The sequence below is a fragment of the Anomaloglossus baeobatrachus genome, unplaced genomic scaffold, assembly GCF_048569485.1.
Source record: "Anomaloglossus baeobatrachus isolate aAnoBae1 unplaced genomic scaffold, aAnoBae1.hap1 Scaffold_106, whole genome shotgun sequence".
NCBI lineage: Eukaryota > Metazoa > Chordata > Amphibia > Anura > Aromobatidae > Anomaloglossus > Anomaloglossus baeobatrachus.
Genome location: NW_027441876.1, coordinates 62181 through 80782, shown reverse-complemented (window position 1 = coordinate 80782; position 18602 = coordinate 62181). Strand labels below are relative to the sequence as shown.

Sequence of the window (18602 nt, the reverse complement as noted above, 5' to 3'; positions counted from 1 at the left end):
GGGTGCATGCAATTTATCAGCATTCTCCGAAAACACCATGTTAAAATCCCCTCCTATAATGTGTATGGCCCCACGATCTGCTGAGAGACGTGCCAAGACAGATGAAACAAATTTAAGCTGATTGACGTTAGGGGCATATAGGTTACAGAGGATTAGCCGTTTCCCATTCAAAGTTCCCTTGACAATCAGATAGCGACCTAACGGATCTACCTCACACTTGCTCACTTGAAATGGGCAAGTGTGGGAAATCAATATGGCCACCCCTGCTCTCTTCTTTGAGTTTGTGGCTGAAAAGGATTGAGGAAACCAATGGCGGGCAAAGCTAAAAGACCCTTTGTTTGTAAAGTGTGTTTCTTGCAGGAACACTACTGCCGCCCTTGACTTCCGCATCTCCTGGAGGACCAGCCTCCTCTTCACATCAGAATTCAACCCCTTAACATTAAGACTCATTATCTTCGCCATCCCATGACCTCTAGGTGTGCTCGTGTGGAGGCTAATATCTGAGACTTTCGTTTAGTGTGCGTGGCAGGCGATCCCCCTGAACCCCTCTGTGATATAGCAGATATATTTTGATAAGTTGCATACCTGTGGATCTTACCAAGACCTAAAATAACAAACTCAACCATAACTATGTTCTACTATAAAATAGGAATTTTCAGTTATGAGATAAGTATACGGCGGTCGAAACTAACCGCCCACTATCCCAATACCAGAGCCGACTTATATTTACTCAGAGTAGAGAGTATTACACTGGATATAACCTGCACTATAAACTAGAGTGCGAAAAAATTTAGTACGACTCTGCCAGTGGGTAGGTGGCAAAACTCCACAAGCCTGGCACACTGGCCCCAACCCCCCCCCCCCCCCCCCCGTGATTTTCTAAAACGGAGAAATCACAAAGATATGGAGAACTATATAGGTAGACCCATTAGGACGAAGTAACTTCTACAGGTAACCATATTGCCTGGTTCTTTTGCTTATCTGGGTTTGTCATTTGTTGTGGTTGATTTCAGTTTATTTCCTTCCAGGGATTTTTCCCCTCAGTGGATTGTTGAGGAACTCCCTGCAGTTCTGTGTGGAGTATAGCTCCTTTGAGTCCATGTGTTTATGGCTTGTTGAATTTGTTATAATTCTTGTTTTCTGTTCATTGGTATGACAAGGGCACCTGGTATAGGACGGAGTTCAGATCGAGCGATCTGAGGGCCTTTTTGTACTATCAGGAAGTTGGTATTTTGCAGGGTTTTTCTCTGGCTACCATCAGTCCCTTTCCTATTTTAGTCAGCGGGGGCCTCACCTTTTGCTAATCCTGTCATCTACCTGTGTATTGTGTTTTTCCTATATCACCGCAGTCTTTGAATGTGGGGGGCTTGCTATTCTTGTCTATTTTCTGAGGCAGAGAGTTATTCATCTTTCCTACCTTTAGGATAGTTAGTTCTCCGGCTGGGTTCGCGGTGCACAGGATGTTAGTTCACCCCTCGGCTACTTCTAGTTGTGTTGGTTAGTAAGGGGATGGCGGCCAGATTAGTTGCCAAGGCTCTTGTCACCTTTTTGCCAATGATTTGTGGTGATCTTCCATGGTTCCGGATCATAACAACGGCGTCTGTGTGTTTGAAAAGTCAAATGGAGCTCCTTTTTTTCCAAGCCCTGCTGTGCGCCCAAACAATTATTTTCCACCACATGTGAGGTATCTGTGTACTCAGGAGAAATTGCACAAAACGTTTTATGGTCCATTTTTTCCTGATACCCTTGTGGAAAAAAAGCTACCTGGTTCAAGTAACAGTTTTGTGGTAAACAAAAATTGTATTCATGGCTCAACATTATCAACTTCTGTGGAGCCCCTTGGGGCTCGCTAAACATCTAGATAAATTCCTTGAGGGGTCTAGTTTCCAAAATGGGGTCACTTGTGGGGGAGCTCCATTGTTTAGGCACCTCAGGGGGGTCTCCAAATGCAACATTCCGTCAGTTAATGATTCCAGCCAATTTTCCTGTCAAATGGTGCTCCTTCTCTTCTGAGCCCTGCCATGCGCCCAAACAATTACTTTCCACCACATATGAGGTATCTGTGTACTAAGGAGAAAATACACTATAAATTTTATGGTGAATTTTTTTCCTGATACCCTTGTGAAAAAAAGCTACCTAGTTGAAGCAACAGTTTTGTGGTAAAAAAAATTTTTTTTCTTTTCACGGCTCAATGTTATAAACTTCTGTGAAGCCCCCAGATGTTCAAAGTGCTCACCAGACATCTAAAAAAATTATTTGAGGGCTCTAGTTTAGAAAATGGGGTCACTTGGGGGGAGCTCCGTTGTTTAGGCACCTCAGGGGGTCTTCAAACCCGACATGGCGTCCGCTTATGAGTGCAGCTAATTTTGCGTTCACAAATTCAAATGGAGCTCCTTCCCCTCCGAGCTCTGCTGTGCGCCCAAACAATTGATATTTACCACATATGGGGTATCAGCGTACTCAGGAGAAAATGCGCTATAAAGTGTATGGTGCATTTTCTCTTTTCTCCCTTGTGAAAATGCAAAATTTTATAGCTAAAATAACATTTTTGTGTTAAAAAGTAAAATTTTCATTTTTTCCTTCCACATTGCTTTGGTTCCGGTGAAGCACCTAAGGGGTTAATAAACTTCTTGGATGTGGTTTTGAGCAGAGTGAGGGGTGCAGTTTTTAGAATGGAGTCACTTTTGGGTATGTTCTGACACATAGGCCTCTCAATGTCACCTCAAATGTAATGTGGTCCCTAAGAAATGATGTTGTAAATTTTGTTGGAAAAATGAGAAATTGCTGATGAACTTTGACCCCTTCTAACTTCCTAACGAAAAAAAAAATTGTTTCGAAAATGTAAAGTAGACAAGTGGGGAATGTTATTTAGTAACTATTTTGTGTGACAGAACTCTCATATTTATAGGGATACATTTTCAAAGTTTGAAAATTGCGACATTTTTACAAATAAACGCAAAAAATATCAGCTTAAATTTACCACTGACATGAAGTACAATATGTCATGAAAAAACAATGTCAGAATCGCCAGGATCCGTTGAAGCGTTCCAGAGTTATAACCTGTCAAAGTCACACTGGTCAGAATTACAAAAAAATAGCCCGGTTCAGAGAATAAAAAGAAAAAATCACGGTATGGCTGCGCTGCTAGGGATGAAGATAAGGTGATGGTTTTAAGGATTTTATTACAGATAACTGTGCCACAACGCGTTTCAGGGATGCATATTCCCCTTTCCTCAGGCAGCCCGGTCATTAGGGTGTTTTAGTGGCCGGGGGTGAAGGGTGTTAAAGGGAACCTGTCAGCAGAAATTTCGCCCAAAACCTAAAAGATTCCCCCTCTGCAGCTAGGTTTGCGCGCTCACGGGATTATGGGCGGGTACTTGCTGATAACAATCACAGCCCCGCCCATAATCACTTGCCTGCGCACACGTCACCAGCGGTCACACTGCTCAGTCCCGTGAGACTGGCACTGGGCATGCGCGGGGATGGCTGGAGCAGTGGGCGGTGCATCAGCTATGGAAAGGAGCGATGGGGGGGGCGGAATACAGGACCAGGAGGCAGCATAACGGATGCCAGAAAGCCCGCCCCCGTGTCACATTTACAGTATCTGAATACAAAAAGGTACCACTTTATAAAGTCTTTATTTTGGTCTCACATGGGGCACAATAATAACAGGGACCTTTCTAGAATGCAGCCCAGGAGCTGCAGAGGGGGAATCTTTTAGGTTTTGGGCGAAATTTCTGCTGACAGGTTCCCTTTAAAGGGCAGGTGTCGCCAAAAAAAACCCAAAACAATTCAATAACTGAAAAAATGTAAAGTATTAATGTTTTGTTTAAATATTATTTGTTTTTAATTGAGCAAAATATAAAAAAAAAATTAAAGTTTAATATTTTCCACTCAAACACTAGGGGGAGCAGCTGCTGAAATCCTAAAGAAATCCCACTGTATAATTAGCCTGGATTACAGCTGCAGTAAAAGTGGGTGGAGTCTGCTCTCCTGTGTGTGATGTCACCTCCCCCTCCCAATCTGGGGGTTTCCAAAGGATAACAGAGAATGACATTTAGGATCACAGTGTGAAGCCATTTTACTGGTGACCAGAAATGTCTAGAGTGCCACCAAGGACAGCAGGAGAATCACACAGGATAGGATTAGATACACAGCCCAGCAGACAGTATCACACAGGATAGGATTAGATACACAGCTCAGCAGACAGTATCACACAGGATAGGATTAGATACACAGCTCACAGGGTGGGGGGGGGAAGCAGGGGTGTTATTGGAGACGGTAGCAACAGTGGTGGTGGGGGGAGGGGCGCCGGTACTCACATGCAGAGGCACACAAACACACACCACAGCAGCGGCGGGCAGAGCGGGGGCTGGGTAGAACGGAGGGAGGGGGTGTCATTGGAGACGGTACCGGCGGGGGGAGGGGCGGTGGCGGCAGCAATAGCGCGGGGAGAGCGGGGCTGGGTAGAGCGGAGGAAGGTGTCATTGGAGACGATAACGGCGGGGGAGAGGAGGCGCCCTGTAGTCACACATCCCGGCGGTTGACAGGGGTAAAGTGGAGCAAACAACATACACTGAGCTCCACAATGATGGTGCCGATCCCCTCCCTCTGCTGTGATCTGGACAGCCCAGGGGGCGCGTCCAGGTCACAGCAGACGCCCACTGTAACGTTACTAAATGGGGCCGGATCCCGACCACTGTTCTCTACGCACAGGCGCTGCCATAAAGGAATGAGTAACTGTTGTTACACACAGCAAATGCAAGATGGCAGTCCCCAGTGCCTCCAGTAAAATTAGAATTAAATAAAAACTAAATAAGCTACGATTTTAATTTTGTATTAAAAATACTTGATTTCATAATCACTATTATTAATACAAAATTTAAAAACCGCGACACCTTCCCTTTAAGGTTTGAGATTCTGCTTGTTACTGCAGATGATACCTTCAGTTTATGCTCCTGTGATTCCGGTCTTTGTGGTGATCCTTTGTGGGGTTTGCATCTCCACTCCCGGTGGGGGGAGAGGGGGTGTTAGATCAGGGTTTGGACAGGAGTTAGTGTTACGCTGGCGGTCCAGACCTGGATACCATCAAGCCTACCCCTGGGATAAGGGACAGCACAAGGTTCCTAGTCTCCAGGCCCGTTTTGGGGGGGGTCCCTTCTACAGTTACCCCGGTACCTCCGTGATACCATGCTTTTGGGACTAACTACTCAGCTACGTAACTGATCAATCACTCAGAACAGGGAACCCCTAAAGAAACCAAGCACCTCTCAGTTTCAGATTGGACAGCTGAGCTGTTGCTCAACAAACCAACAGCTTGGCACAGCCCTGATTCCATAGAGAGGCAAAATTGTCACTCACTGCGTCCAAGACAGCGGAGAGATTGTGACACAGTGCCTGCAAGGAGAAAATGCAGTTACATTCTCCCAGCAGCTGCTCACTTCCAGTCACCAGCACAGTGGGAGAGGCTGTAACAGTCACCACTCACTAGATAGTGAGTGCACAGTAATCAACCCTCTTGTTCCTTGGCTGACAGCCTGTGAGCGGTAAGTGTTACTGTTTCCCGCACTGCATCGGTGACTGTATACGAGAGGCAGCAGGGAGAATGTAACTTTATTTTCTCCTTGCAGCTGGGAATGTGACTGTTCTCTTTATTATTTAATGGTGACTCTTCACTGAGGAGGGTTACCTGTGGAAAGGTCTCTACTCCGTTCATCACCCCGCACATCCATTTCTCCTTTTTCCATTGTGTCTGCAGCGTTCTGCATATCTTTTCCCTGAATTTCAAAGCTGTAAAATAATGTAAAAGTCATGGACAGAAGGAAAAGTCATGTGGAAGGTTCTAGATGGACGCTTCTGCTACCGGAGCCGTGTGGCCCCTGAGACCAATCCATGCATGGCCTCTACGCCTCCTATATCGCCCGTGCTGCCCCAGAGTCAGTTCAGCAGGGATAGAAGCAGACGTGGCAGGATCCACTTAGTGTGGTACATTATGACATTGGGATTTCCTTCATTGTTTTGTCTTCACAATTTGGACGCCCTAATGCTTATTTTTCTGTCATTTTATTATTTTTTTTAGTCAACAATGTTGTATTTTTGAAAGTCTTCTTTTTGAGGTACATTAGTTTTATTCATTTTTTTTTTCTTTAAAAGGAGTTGTGCGAGATAAGCATAATTTTTTGTAAGCCAATCTATGCTGTATTGTCATATAAGGCTACATGCGCACACTGCAGTTTTTTCTGCACACAAACTGCAACCAAAACTGCACCTTGTCAGAGTGAGCCTGGAAATGTCCCAAAAACGCTTGTAATGTAGGTGAGTCTTTGATGCGTTTTTAGTGCGTTTTTTTTAAACGAGAAATGAAATATGATAGGAAAGGATAACTGATAGCTAGAATACATGATAGTAAAAAATAGAAAGAATAGCTAGATGGATAGATAAGAACATAGATTAGATAATAAGGAAGATCAGAAAGAATACATAGAAAGAAATAACAGAATAGCTTGATAGAGGGATAGCCAGCTTGTTTTTTTGTTTTTATTGGGGTGGGTAAAAAAAAAGAAATGACGTGGGATCCCCTCATTTTTCTAATACCAGCCAAAGTGCAGCAGACAACTGGGGGCTGATATTATTAGGGTGGAAAGGACAATCGTTATTTGGCCCTTTCCAGCCAAACAATAGCAGCCTACAGCCATCCCAGAAGTGGCGCATCAATAAGATGCGCCAATTCTGTAAAGCGCTGCGGAATATGTTGGCGCTATAGAAATAAAGATTATTATTATTTCTGGCACTGGACCCGGCTCTTTCCGTTGCCCTGGTGCGGTGGCGATCGGGGTAATAAGGGGTTAATGGCAGACCATAGCTGCTACGAAGCCCTAAGTTAGTGATGTTATGTGTCTATGAGACACCCCACATCACAAATCTGTAAATGAAAGTAAATAACCACAAACAGCCAAAAAAATCCTTTATTTGAAGTACACTGTGTGCGGAATTATTAGGCAAATGAGTATTTTGATCACATGATACTTTTAATACATGTTGTCCTACTCCAAGCTGTATAGGCTTGAGAGCCAACTACCAATGAAGTAAATCAGGTGATGTTCGTCTCTGTAATGAGGAGGGGTGCGGTGTAATGATATCAACACACTGTGTGCTTAATTATTAGGCAACTTCCTTTCCTTTGGCAAAATGGGTCAGAAGAGAGATTTGACGGGCTCTGAAAAGTCCACAATTGTGAGATGTCTTGCAGAGGGATGCAGCAGTCTTGAAATTGTCAAACTTTTGAAGCGTGATCACTGAACAATCGAGCATTTCATGGTAAATCGCTAACGGTCGCAAAAAGCGTGTAGGGCAAAATAACTGCCCATGAATTGAGGAAAATCAAGTGTGAAGCTGCCAAGTTGCCATTTGCCACCAGTTTGGCCATATTTTAGAGCTGTAGCGTTACTGGAGTATCAAAAAGCACAAGGTGTGCCATACTCAGGGACATGGCCAAGGTAAGGAAGGCTGAAAAACCACCACCTCTGAACAAGAAACATAAGATAAAACGTCAAGACTGGGCCAAGAAATATCTTAAGACTGATATTCCAAAGGTTTTATGGACTGATGAAATGAGAGTGACTCTTGATGGGCCACATGGATGGGCCAGAGGCTGGATCAGTAAAGGGCAGAGAGCTCCACTCCGACTCAGACACCAGCAAGGTGGAGGTGGGTACTGGTATGGGCTGGTATCATCAAAGATGAACTTGTGGGACCTTTTTGGGTTGAGGATGGAGTGAAGCTCAACTCCCAGACCTACTGCCAGTTTCTGGAAGATAACTTCTTCAAGCAGTGGTACAGGAAGAAGTCTGTATCGTTCAAGAAAAACATGATTTTCATGCAGGACAATGCTCCATCACATGCATCCAACTACTCCACAGCGTGGCTGGCCAGTAAAGGTCTAAAACATGAAAAAAAATAAGGACATGGCCCCCTTGTTCACCTGATCTGAACCCCATAGAGAACCTGTGGTCTCTCATAAAATGTGAGATCTACAGGGAGGGAAAACAGTACACCTCCCGGAACAATATCTGGAGGCTGTGGTGGCTGCTGCACGCAATGTTGATCGTAAACAGATCAAGCAATGGCAGAATCTATGGATAGTCGGCTGCTGAGAGTCATCAGAAAGAAAGGGGGCTATATTGGTCACTAATTTTTTAGGGTTTTGTTTTTGCATGTCAGAAATGTTTATTTCTAAATTTTGTGCAGTTATATTGGTTTACCTGGTGAAAATAAACAAGTGAGATGGGAATGTATTTATTTTTTATTAAGTTGCCTAATAATTCTGCACAGTAATAGTTACCTGCACAAACAGATATCCTCCTAAGATAGCCAAATCTAAAAAAAAAACCCACTCCAACTTGCAAAAATATTAAGCTTTGATATTTGAGTCTTTTGGGTTGATTGAGAACATAGTTGTTGATCAATAGAAAAAAAATCCTCTAAAATACAACTTGCCTAATAATTATTCACACGGTGTAAAATAAAAAGCCCCCTCTTTCACCACTTTATTAACCCCAAAAACACCCCTCCAGGTCCGAAGTAATCCACACGAGGTCCCACAACGCTTCCAGCTCTGCTACATCCCTGTCCTGTCACAGCCAGCGGTCATATAGCATGGCTGCCAGCTGTGAGTGTGGACAGAGCCGCAGCGATCAGAATGAACTAGGGTGAACCCCTGACGTCACAGCTACGGGTCCCGCAGTACGGCGGGTGTCGCAGCAATGACGTCACGGGTTCACTGCGGTTCAAGCTTGAAGTGCACTCACAGGTTGAGGACTTGAGCTGTGACAGCAAACACCTGAGTGACGGCACCGCTGATCGCACTGCTCACTTCAGTCACTCGGGTGACAGTCACAGTCACAGCTGGAGTCACAAACTTTTGACAAAAAAACAAAACAAAACGCTGACAAATAAACTGCAAGGTGCACATTACAAATCTGACTTCTGACAACAAAATTTCACCAAAAAACGCAGCAAAAACGCGACAAAAAAATGCAGTGTGCGCATGTAGCCTAAATCACCCCCACATTTCTTTTTTGTTTTCTAACTTTTGTTCCTCTTGAATTATCCCTTCATTCTTTGCAGACAGTTTATTTACCTTCAGCTCAACCAAACATGAAAACTTATGCCAAACCTCACAGTGAGAGCTGGCCCCACCCAGCCTCACAGTCCAGTCCTACCCTCTTCACACCCTCTGCACTCTCATTGGCTGTCAGTAGTAGTCCCAGCACTGACCCGTTATCACTCTAGCTTTGGAAACAACAGCTCTACATCGGGCTCTGCACCCCCCACCACACACACAAGGCTCTGCGCACGCACGCACGCACGCACGCACGCACGCACGCACGCACGCACGCACGCACGCACACACACACACACACACACACACACACACACACACACACACACACACACACACACACACACACACACACACACACACACACACGGCTCTGCAGCCCCCCCCATCCCACACACACAGGGCTCTGCACCCTCCCACCACATAGGGCTCTGCACCCTCCCACCACATAGGGCTCTGCACCCTCCCACCACATAGGGCTCTGCACCCTCCCACCACATAGGGCTCTGCACCCTCCCACCACATAGGGCTCTGCACCCTCCCACCACATAGGGCTCTGCACCCTCCCACCACATAGGGCTCTGCACCCTCCCACCACATAGGGCTCTACACCCTCCCACCACATAGGGCTCTGCACCCTCCCACCACATAGGGCTCTGCACCCTCCCACCACATAGGGCTCTGCACCCTCCCACCACATAGGGCTCTGCACCCTCCCACCACATAGGGCTCTGCACCCTCCCACCACATAGGGCTCTGCACCCTCCCACCACATAGGGCTCTGCACCCTCCCACCACATAGGGCTCTGCACCCTCCCACCACATAGGGCTCTGCACCCTCCCACCACATAGGGCTCTGCACCCTCCCACCACATAGAGCTCTGCACCCTCCCACACATCGGGCTCTGCACCCCCCATGACGCTCTGCACCCCCACCGTGTAGGGTATACACACTTACTTCTCCTCGGTCCCCGCCGCTGCTCCTCGTTCGCCCGCTGTCTGTGCTCTGGACATATCAGCATAGTAGTGACGTCAGCGCTGTCCTGAACTGTCAGAGCAGACAGCGGGACAGTGATGAGAAGCAGCGAGGTGCTGCCTGTCATCTGTGCTTTCAAATGTATTAACATCTGTGATGCCGATACATTTGAACGTGCAATCCTGAGCAGCAGGCCCGGTGCTGGAGGTGACCGCACGGTAGCCACCGCCAGGCCCCTCCCCCCAGCTCACGGGCCCCACAGCAGTGGAAGGGGAGACTATGCAGTGTGGGGAGGGTGCGGGGGGAAGGGGGGGCGGGGACTCCACGCACTGTACCTGCCCAGCAGGGTGGCTACATGACGTCGGCTGTGATGCCCGTCGACAAGGCAGAACATAAGCTCCTGCACTTGTTATCCTGACATCACAGGAAGCAGCAAAATCACGGCAGCCTCCATCACATGACCGCTCTGAGCCGGAGGAGAGGGGCTGACAGCAGGGCAGGTAGGTAGTTACTGTCTACTTACCTGCCCTAATGTAGCCCAATAGTAAATTAAAAAAAAAAAAAATGGATAACCCCTTTAAGAGGGTGGACAGAGGTATACATAGAAATCATGGGACCCCATGGCGGAAGTTCTAATTGGCACCCCTCCCCCCAAAACATAAAAATGTAATTAATATTCAGCTGGGTCATATAAGAACCTCTCACAACTTTACAGCCTTTACAAAGTCATTTTCCTCCTAATGAAGCCCAAAGATTCCCCTTTCATTTCTCCCATAATGTATAATGCCAACAAAAGTGTCCCACAAGCATTGTATGATACCTCCACAGGGACTTCCTCCACAGCACCCTCCATACCAGGGCTGAGGAGTCGGTAAGAAAAACCTCCGACTCCTCAATGTCACCGATTCCAACTCTGACTCTACAACTCCTTCATACAGTTCACACCAGAAGTTTCCATCCACTATCTATAGAGACACATCTGCAGGTTTTTCCCTCCGCTCTCTATACAGACACATCTGCAGGTTTTTCCCTCCGCTCTCTATACAGACACATCTGCAGGTTTTAAAATATATTATATATAATCTCACTGCACTGACCCTTTCTCCTGTGTTCTGCGCTGATCTTCGGCCTCGTCCTCCTCACGGATTTATACCAGCTGTCAGATAGATAAATTAGATGGAGAGTTAATAGTGATAGATAGATTTGGATAGAAAATACACAGAGATAATTAGATAGTTAATAGAGATAGACAGATCGATAGATAATAGATATATAAAAGATAATATAATATATATTTATTGATATAGCGCTATTAATTCCACAGCGCTTTACATACATTGGCAACACTGTCCCCATAGGGACTCTAGATTGTGAGCCCCAATCAGTATGTCTTTGGAGTGTGGGAAGAAACCGGAGAACCCGGAGGAAACCCACACAAACACGGGGAGAACATACAAACTCCGTGCAGATGTTGTCCTTGGTGGCATTTTGAACCCAGAACCCCAGCGCTGCAAGCCTGCAGTGCTAACCACTGAGCCACCATGCCGCCCCATAGATATAGAATAGATAAATAATAGATAGTGATAAGCGGTCTCTCAGATACCCGGGAGGCAGGTCCATTTGGATTTAACATAAAAAACCTGATTCAGGCCCGGAATTGAGCCCGATATCTGGCCGGATGGCGGTCCCCATACAAGTCTATGGGGACCAGAGTCCTGTGCTTTAAAATGGTGGTAGAAGGGATAGTGGGATTGGAGCAGACACATTATACTTAGAGTTTCCGCTCGGCATTAACCTTATTAACCTCATACACATTCACTGCTTCTCCGCCCACTATCAGTCCCTGCGTCTCTGATTGGTTGCAGTCAGACGCGCCCCCAGCCTGTGTAACTTGTGTCTGACTTCAACCAGTGGCGCTGTGTGTGAGTCTCTAGTGCTGTAAAAATATAAAAATAAAAGAAAAAAGGTGTAGTATCACCCCGTATTATGAAACCCATCACAGAAAGCATACAGCTACAGGCTGCAGACCCCAGCTGTACCCTTACTGTGGCTGTGTATCAAAAAATAAGAAGAACCGCATGCAGCTTTTTTACAATTTTAAAATTTCTGCGTGGACCCCTCCCCCATTTTGATACCCGGCCATGATAAAGCTTGGAGCTGGTATTCTCAGGCTGGGAATACTCATGGTTATTGGGCCCCCTCGGCCTAAATATAGCCTGCAGCCGCCTGGAAATGCTGCATCCATTAGAGGCGCCAGTCCTGGCACTTTACCCATCTCATCCCGATTGCCCTGGTGTGGTGACAATCGCGGTAATAAGGGGTAAATGGCAGCTCAGAACTGCCACTAAGCCCTGGATTAGTAATGGGGAGGTGTTTATGAGACCCCTCATTATTTCTTTTCACCTACATATCATTATTAAACACAAACACCAAAAAAATCCTTTATCTGACATAAAATACAATAAAGCACCCCTTTTATTAACCTCATAAACACCCAAAACCGACATAATCCACACAAGGTCCCACGATGATTGCTACATCTGAAACCACAGCGTGTGGCCATAGAACATGGCTTCAGGCTGGAGTCACACTTGCGTATGACTCGCACGAGTGCAATGTGAGAAAATCTCGCATTAGCCTCAAACCAAAGTTAATCAATGAGGCAGCTCCGATCTGCGTTTTTTTTTCAGCTCCAATCGGACTGAGGGGGGGAAAAAAAATGAATAAAAAAAAAAAAATCACAGAATGCTGCGATTGCACAGGTATCTCGCGCGAGACTCGCCAATGCAAGTCTGTGGGTGCAAAAAGAAAAAACAATGTCACACGGACCATCCTAGTGACATCCGTTTTTATGGATACAATTCTATCATGTAGCAGAAAACACTGCCCTGTGCGCACTAGAAAATGGAATATTCTTAGGAAAACTCTGCGCCCTCTGAAAGATTACCGCACCTGCGGGAAATAACGCAGCAAACCGCACCCGAAAACCGCATGCGGTTTAACTGCAAATGTTCTGCAGGTTGTTCTCTGTGGTTTTGTACCTTTACCTATGGCAAAAAACGCAGGTACCTGCGGAAAAGGAGTGACATGCACATTCTTTTTGCTGCAGAAATTCTGCAGCAGAACCTGAAGGGGAAAAATACCGCGGTGTAGGCACAGCATTTTTTTTTACCATTGGTTTTGCTGGGGAATGACTGCAGAAAGGTTATGAACAATTCATGCAGCAAAACCGTGGGAAAAAACGCAGCGTGCGCACAAGGCCTTAATGCTCCTGTAAAAGGTCTTGTAAATGACTAAAAGCTTCTGAGAAAACAAACAGATTGCACACGGACAGCACAAGGATGACAAGTGGCAAACAATCGCCCTAATCTCCGGCATGAGAATCGGACGCAATCATACGCAAGTGTGATTCCAGCCTCAGGCAGAGAATGACTGTGCTTGATGACATCACTCAGGTTACAGCTCCCACAATCCTCCACCGGTGATCGCAGGTAACCTCATTGACCCGAGTGACCTGGCAGAAAACCACAGTCAGCAATAAAATATAAAGAGGCTCCGAACAGGCCCGAAATCCAAGAGAAGCTCCATAACTTCTACAGCTACAAGTCTAACCCAGAAGGAGCGAGTGAAGCTGCAAAAGACCTCAACAAAATATTCTACACCATGGCCAAATTGTCCAACCTTACACAAGTCAACTATAATAGGCCAAAAGAAGAGCAGATCAATGGATGGTTTGACAGAGAATGTAAAGCCGTACGAAAGACCCCGAGAACAGCCTCAAACAATAAACACAGAGACCCCAACCACCCGGGCCTGAGGGAAGCCTATGACACCATACAAAGGCAATACAAAACCATCCTCAGGAGCAAGACGCAGAGCTACATCTCTACCAAACCTAGCGAACTCCAAGACGCCCTCCAAGACAACTCCTTCTGGGAACTATGGAGTCACATGGACACAAAGTGCAAGAATAACAACATCCATATCCAAAACGGCAATATCTGGCTCCAGTACTTCAGAGACCTCTACAAACACATCCCAAAAGAAGGACTAAGCCAAGAACAGGAAAACAGAACATCGAAACTAAAGGCGATGGAGGAGAAAGTCAAACATTTCCTAAAACCCTCTGGATACACCAATTACATTAGAGGAAGTTGCAGTAAGAATCTCTTCCATAAGGTGTAAAAAAGCCAGTGGTCTGGATGGAATCCCCCCAGAGATGCTGAAATAAAGCCCACCGGAAATACAAGCTGGAATGGTTAAACTGTTTAATATTGTGGTGAGTGCCGGCTTCTTCCCTCGTACCTGGAAGCAAGGGCCCATCACACCCATCCACAAGAGTGGGGACAGGTATGACCCTGCCAACTACAGAGGAAGACGTATCAGCAGGAAACTGGGAAAACTGTTCACCAGCCTCCTGAACAAGAGGATCCTCAGTTTCCTCACCGAGCACAATGTCCTCAGCAAGAGTCAACCAGGGTTCCTGCCAAACCACCACACCACGGATCACATCTACACCCTGCACAGTCTCATTCAGAACCACATCCACAAAAAGTACGTGAAGATATACGCCTGTTTTGTGGACTTTAAAAAGGCTTTTTACTCCGTGTGGCACCCGGGCTTGTTCTTGAAATTTCTGGAGAGCGGAATAGTAGGAAAAATGAAAAAATGTCATCAAAAGCTCCTACACTGAGAACCTCTGCAGTGTGAGTGTGAACGGTAGAAGAATGGCTTATTTCCAGCAGAGCCGAGGAGTCAGAAAGGGCTGCAGCCTAAAGCTACTTTCACACATCAGTTTTTGGCATCAGGCACAATCCGGCGTGTGCCTGATGCAAAGGATCCGGCGCAGCATATGCAAAACCGGATGCGCCAGATCCTTTTTTTTGACGGATCCATTTTTTTTTTTTTTTTTACAATAAATTGGAGCATGCTCAGTTTAAAAAAAAAAAATCCGGCGGCCGCATCCGTTTTTTGCCGCATTACGCAGGATCCGGCGTCCATAGGCTTCCATTGTAAATTACGCCGTATCGCGTCGGATCCAGCGCGATGCGGTTTTTTTGTCAGAGACAAAAAACGTTGCAAGAGACGTTCCATCTGGCCGCCGCATTAGCCAATTACACCGGATCCGGCAAAAGCCGGATGCAACGCAATGCCATCCAGCACAATCCGGTGCTAATACAAATCAATGGGGAAAAATCTAATCCGGTGCCGGATCCGTTTTATCTATTTTTTTCTGGATTGTGCCTGATGGAACAAAACTGATGTGTGAAAGTAGCCTAAAGGGGGTGTTACACACAGCGATATCGCTCGTGAAAGCACCCGCCCGCGTCGTTTGTGCGTCACAGGCAAATCGTTGCCCGTGGTGAACAAAATCCTTTGGAGCCGTCACACATACTTACCTGCTTAGCGACGTCGCTGTTGCTGGCGAACCGACTCCTTTCTAAGGCGGGCGGTTTGTGCAGCGTCACAGCGGCATCACTAAGTGGCCGCCAAATAGAAGCGGAGGGGCGGAGATGAGCGGCCGTAACAGCCCGCCCACCTCCTTCCTTCCTCATTGCCGGCGGCCGCAGGTAAGCTGTAGTTCGTCGTTCCCGAGGTGTCACACGTAGCAATCTGTGCTGCCTCTGGAACGACGAACAACCTGTGTCCTCAACAATCAACGATATTTTGAAAGTGAACGATATGTTAATGATCAATGATAAGGTAAGTATTTTTGATCGTTAACGGCTGTTCGTTGGTGTCACACGCAACGACGTCGCTAACGATGCCGGATGTGAGTCACGGAACCCGTGACCCCAGCGATATATCGTTAGATCCATCGTTGCGTGTGATGGGGCCTTAAGTCTAACGCGCTTTAATATCTCCATCAATGAGCGGCCACTGCTCTGGAACGTTCCACAGCTCCAGGTCTCACACTCCATGACGCTCAGGTGAAATTCTTGCTCTATGCAGATGACCTCCTGCTGCTGACACCAACTGAGAAAGGCCTCCAAGACAACCTACAAATCTTGGAGAAATTCAGCTCTACGTGTGCGCCACTGATCAACCTAAAAGGAAGCCAACATCAGAGATTTCCAGAAGAGAAAAATGAAGATCGGACCAGCACCTTCATTTGTCTTAAATAACTGCGCTCTCACAGGAAAGGACACATACAACTACCTGGGCCTGGAAATTCACCAGTCAGGGAGCTTCAAATAAGCAATATAGATTGCTATGCCATCCGAAGGAAACCATCATCTGAAGCCACCAGTGAGGGTCTGGTTAAAAAGCTTCAATTCCATCATCACCCCAATCCTCCTGTACGGCAGTGAAGTCTGGGGCCCTCACACTTAGCCCAATTTCACACATCCCGTTTTTCGCCGGTTTGGCGGATGCGGCGCACGCCAGTACAGTGTATACAGTACAGTGGCAGTGCGACAAGCTCTGGTCACATGCTGTCATGTGACCGGCGCATGTGACCCGGAAGTTACAGCGCTGTCATTGTACTGTATACACTGTAGAGGAGTTCGCCACATCTGCCAAACCAGCGAAAAGAAGGATGTGTGAAACCGGGCTTACCCAGATTGATCAAGGTGGGATTCCAGCCCAACATAAATATTCAACCTGGAATTTTGTAAGTGCCTTCTCCACGTCCATCAAAACACCTCCAACAGCGCCTGTCAGGCCGAGCTGGGCAGATTCCCTCTACACCTAGCAGCTCTGAAGAGGGCACTGTCATGTCAGTCTCACCTACAGAATAACAATCCACGCTCCCATCACCATAAAGCCCTGATACATATAGGTGGTCCAGATGAACCAGGACCCCTGGCACAGCTCTCCCAAACCCAACAGGACAAAATGACCAATCACAGCAGCCTGACAAAAGCCAGAATCAGGAAGATGGTAGACGAGGGCCAGGAGAGGTGTCAGTGACTGGAGGACCGATATCTACACCTCACAGAAACTGACCACGTACCAGAGACTACAGACTGACCCCATATCTGGAGAAACCCCCAGACCCCAGAGACGCAGGACTATGAGCCAATATAGACTCAGTGCCCACAGTCTAGCCATCAATTCCCACACAAGCAGAGCTACAAGCCCAGGGAGGACAGACTGTGCCAACACTGACCTGGAGGCCGCGGAGGATGAAACCCACCTCCTGCTACACTGCACCAAACACTCAGCAGTGAGGGACACTCGCTTCAGGAGACTATGATATCTTCCCGGGATTTCAGCTCCATAAAGGAGGAAGAGAAAATATATATCCTGCTGAAGGAAATATGATAAAGGGAACCTGTCACCACTTTTTTGGCGTATAAGCTGCGGCCACCACCACCGGGCTCTTATATACAGGATTCTACCATGCTGTATATAAGAGCCCAGGCCGCTGTGAGAACATAAAAAACACTTTTTTATAATACTTACATAACTGTCGTGCGGTGGGCCATATGGACGTTTCCGTTATCCGGTGCCGCCCCTTTCGGCCATCTTCGTCCTCCTTCTCTAGCCGCGGTGCATGACGCGTCCGACATCATCCACACTCGCCGGCATTCAGGTCCTGAGCACGGCAGATCAAAGTATTGTAGTGCGCCTGCGCATGATCGGCGAGTGTGTATGACGTAGACGCGTCATGCACACAGGCTTCAGAAAGAGGACGAAGATGTCCGATAGAGGCGGCACCGAAGACGCCCATATGGCCGACCGCACGACCGTTAGGCAAGTATTATAAATTGTTTTTTATGTTCTCACAGCGGCTTGGGCTCTTATATACAGTATTCTAACATGTTGTATATAAGAGCCCGGTGGTGGTGGCCGCAGCTTATACGCCAAAAAACTGGTGATAGGTTCCCTATAAACCATGGACTTCTATAGTCCCCACCCCAGAAGTGCCCCATCCATCCTTCCTACAGTCCGCACCCCAGATGTGCCCCATCATACATCACCCAGTGTAAGCCCTTTCCCTCAGCGTCTTGCATCGCCCAGTGTAAGGCTAGGTTCACATTTCCGCTATTTAGTATCAGTCACAATCCGCCGCTCTGATAAACAACGCAATCCGTTTGGCAGATTTATATATGCAGTGGATTGTGACTAATGCCCTTGCGTTGCATCCTCCACCCGACTGATTAGTCATGGAACAACTGACCGTCGGGCGGCAGGAACGCAGAGCGTAACGTTTTTTGAGCAGCGGAATCCTTATGATGTCGCTGCGCGTGCTCTCTCTCGGCCGCCGGGAGATCAGCTGATCGCTCTCTCGCTCTCGTTTTACAATGGAATCCGCTTTCTAATCCCAATTATTGTCATCCATTGTACAACGCATGTGACTGATGCAAAACAACGGAAATGTGAACCTAGCCTAAGCCCCCCAGCGTGCAGCATCGCTCAGTGTAAGCCCCCCAGCGTGCAGCATCGCCCAGTGTAAGCCCCCCAATATGCAGCATCGCCCAGTGTAAGCCCCCCAATATGCAGCATCGCCCAGTGTAAGCCCCCCAATATGCAGCATCGCCCAGTGTAAGCCCCCCCAAT

At 47.1% G+C, this 18602-nt stretch overlaps 1 protein-coding gene across 1 annotated transcript in view; it reads right to left on the bottom strand.

Moving 5' to 3' along the window:
- The window catches only part of LOC142260449 (uncharacterized), a 141303-nt gene that overhangs the window by 121936 nt on the left and 765 nt on the right, over positions 1–18602 (bottom strand). The window contains exons 2-3 of the mRNA XM_075331926.1: positions 11195–11253; positions 5690–5790 (exon numbers count right to left, since the gene is read on the bottom strand). Coding sequence (XP_075188041.1) covers positions 5690–5768 — 79 coding nt within the window. The 5' untranslated portion in view covers positions 5769–5790; positions 11195–11253. The remainder of the gene's footprint in view (positions 1–5689; positions 5791–11194; positions 11254–18602) is intronic.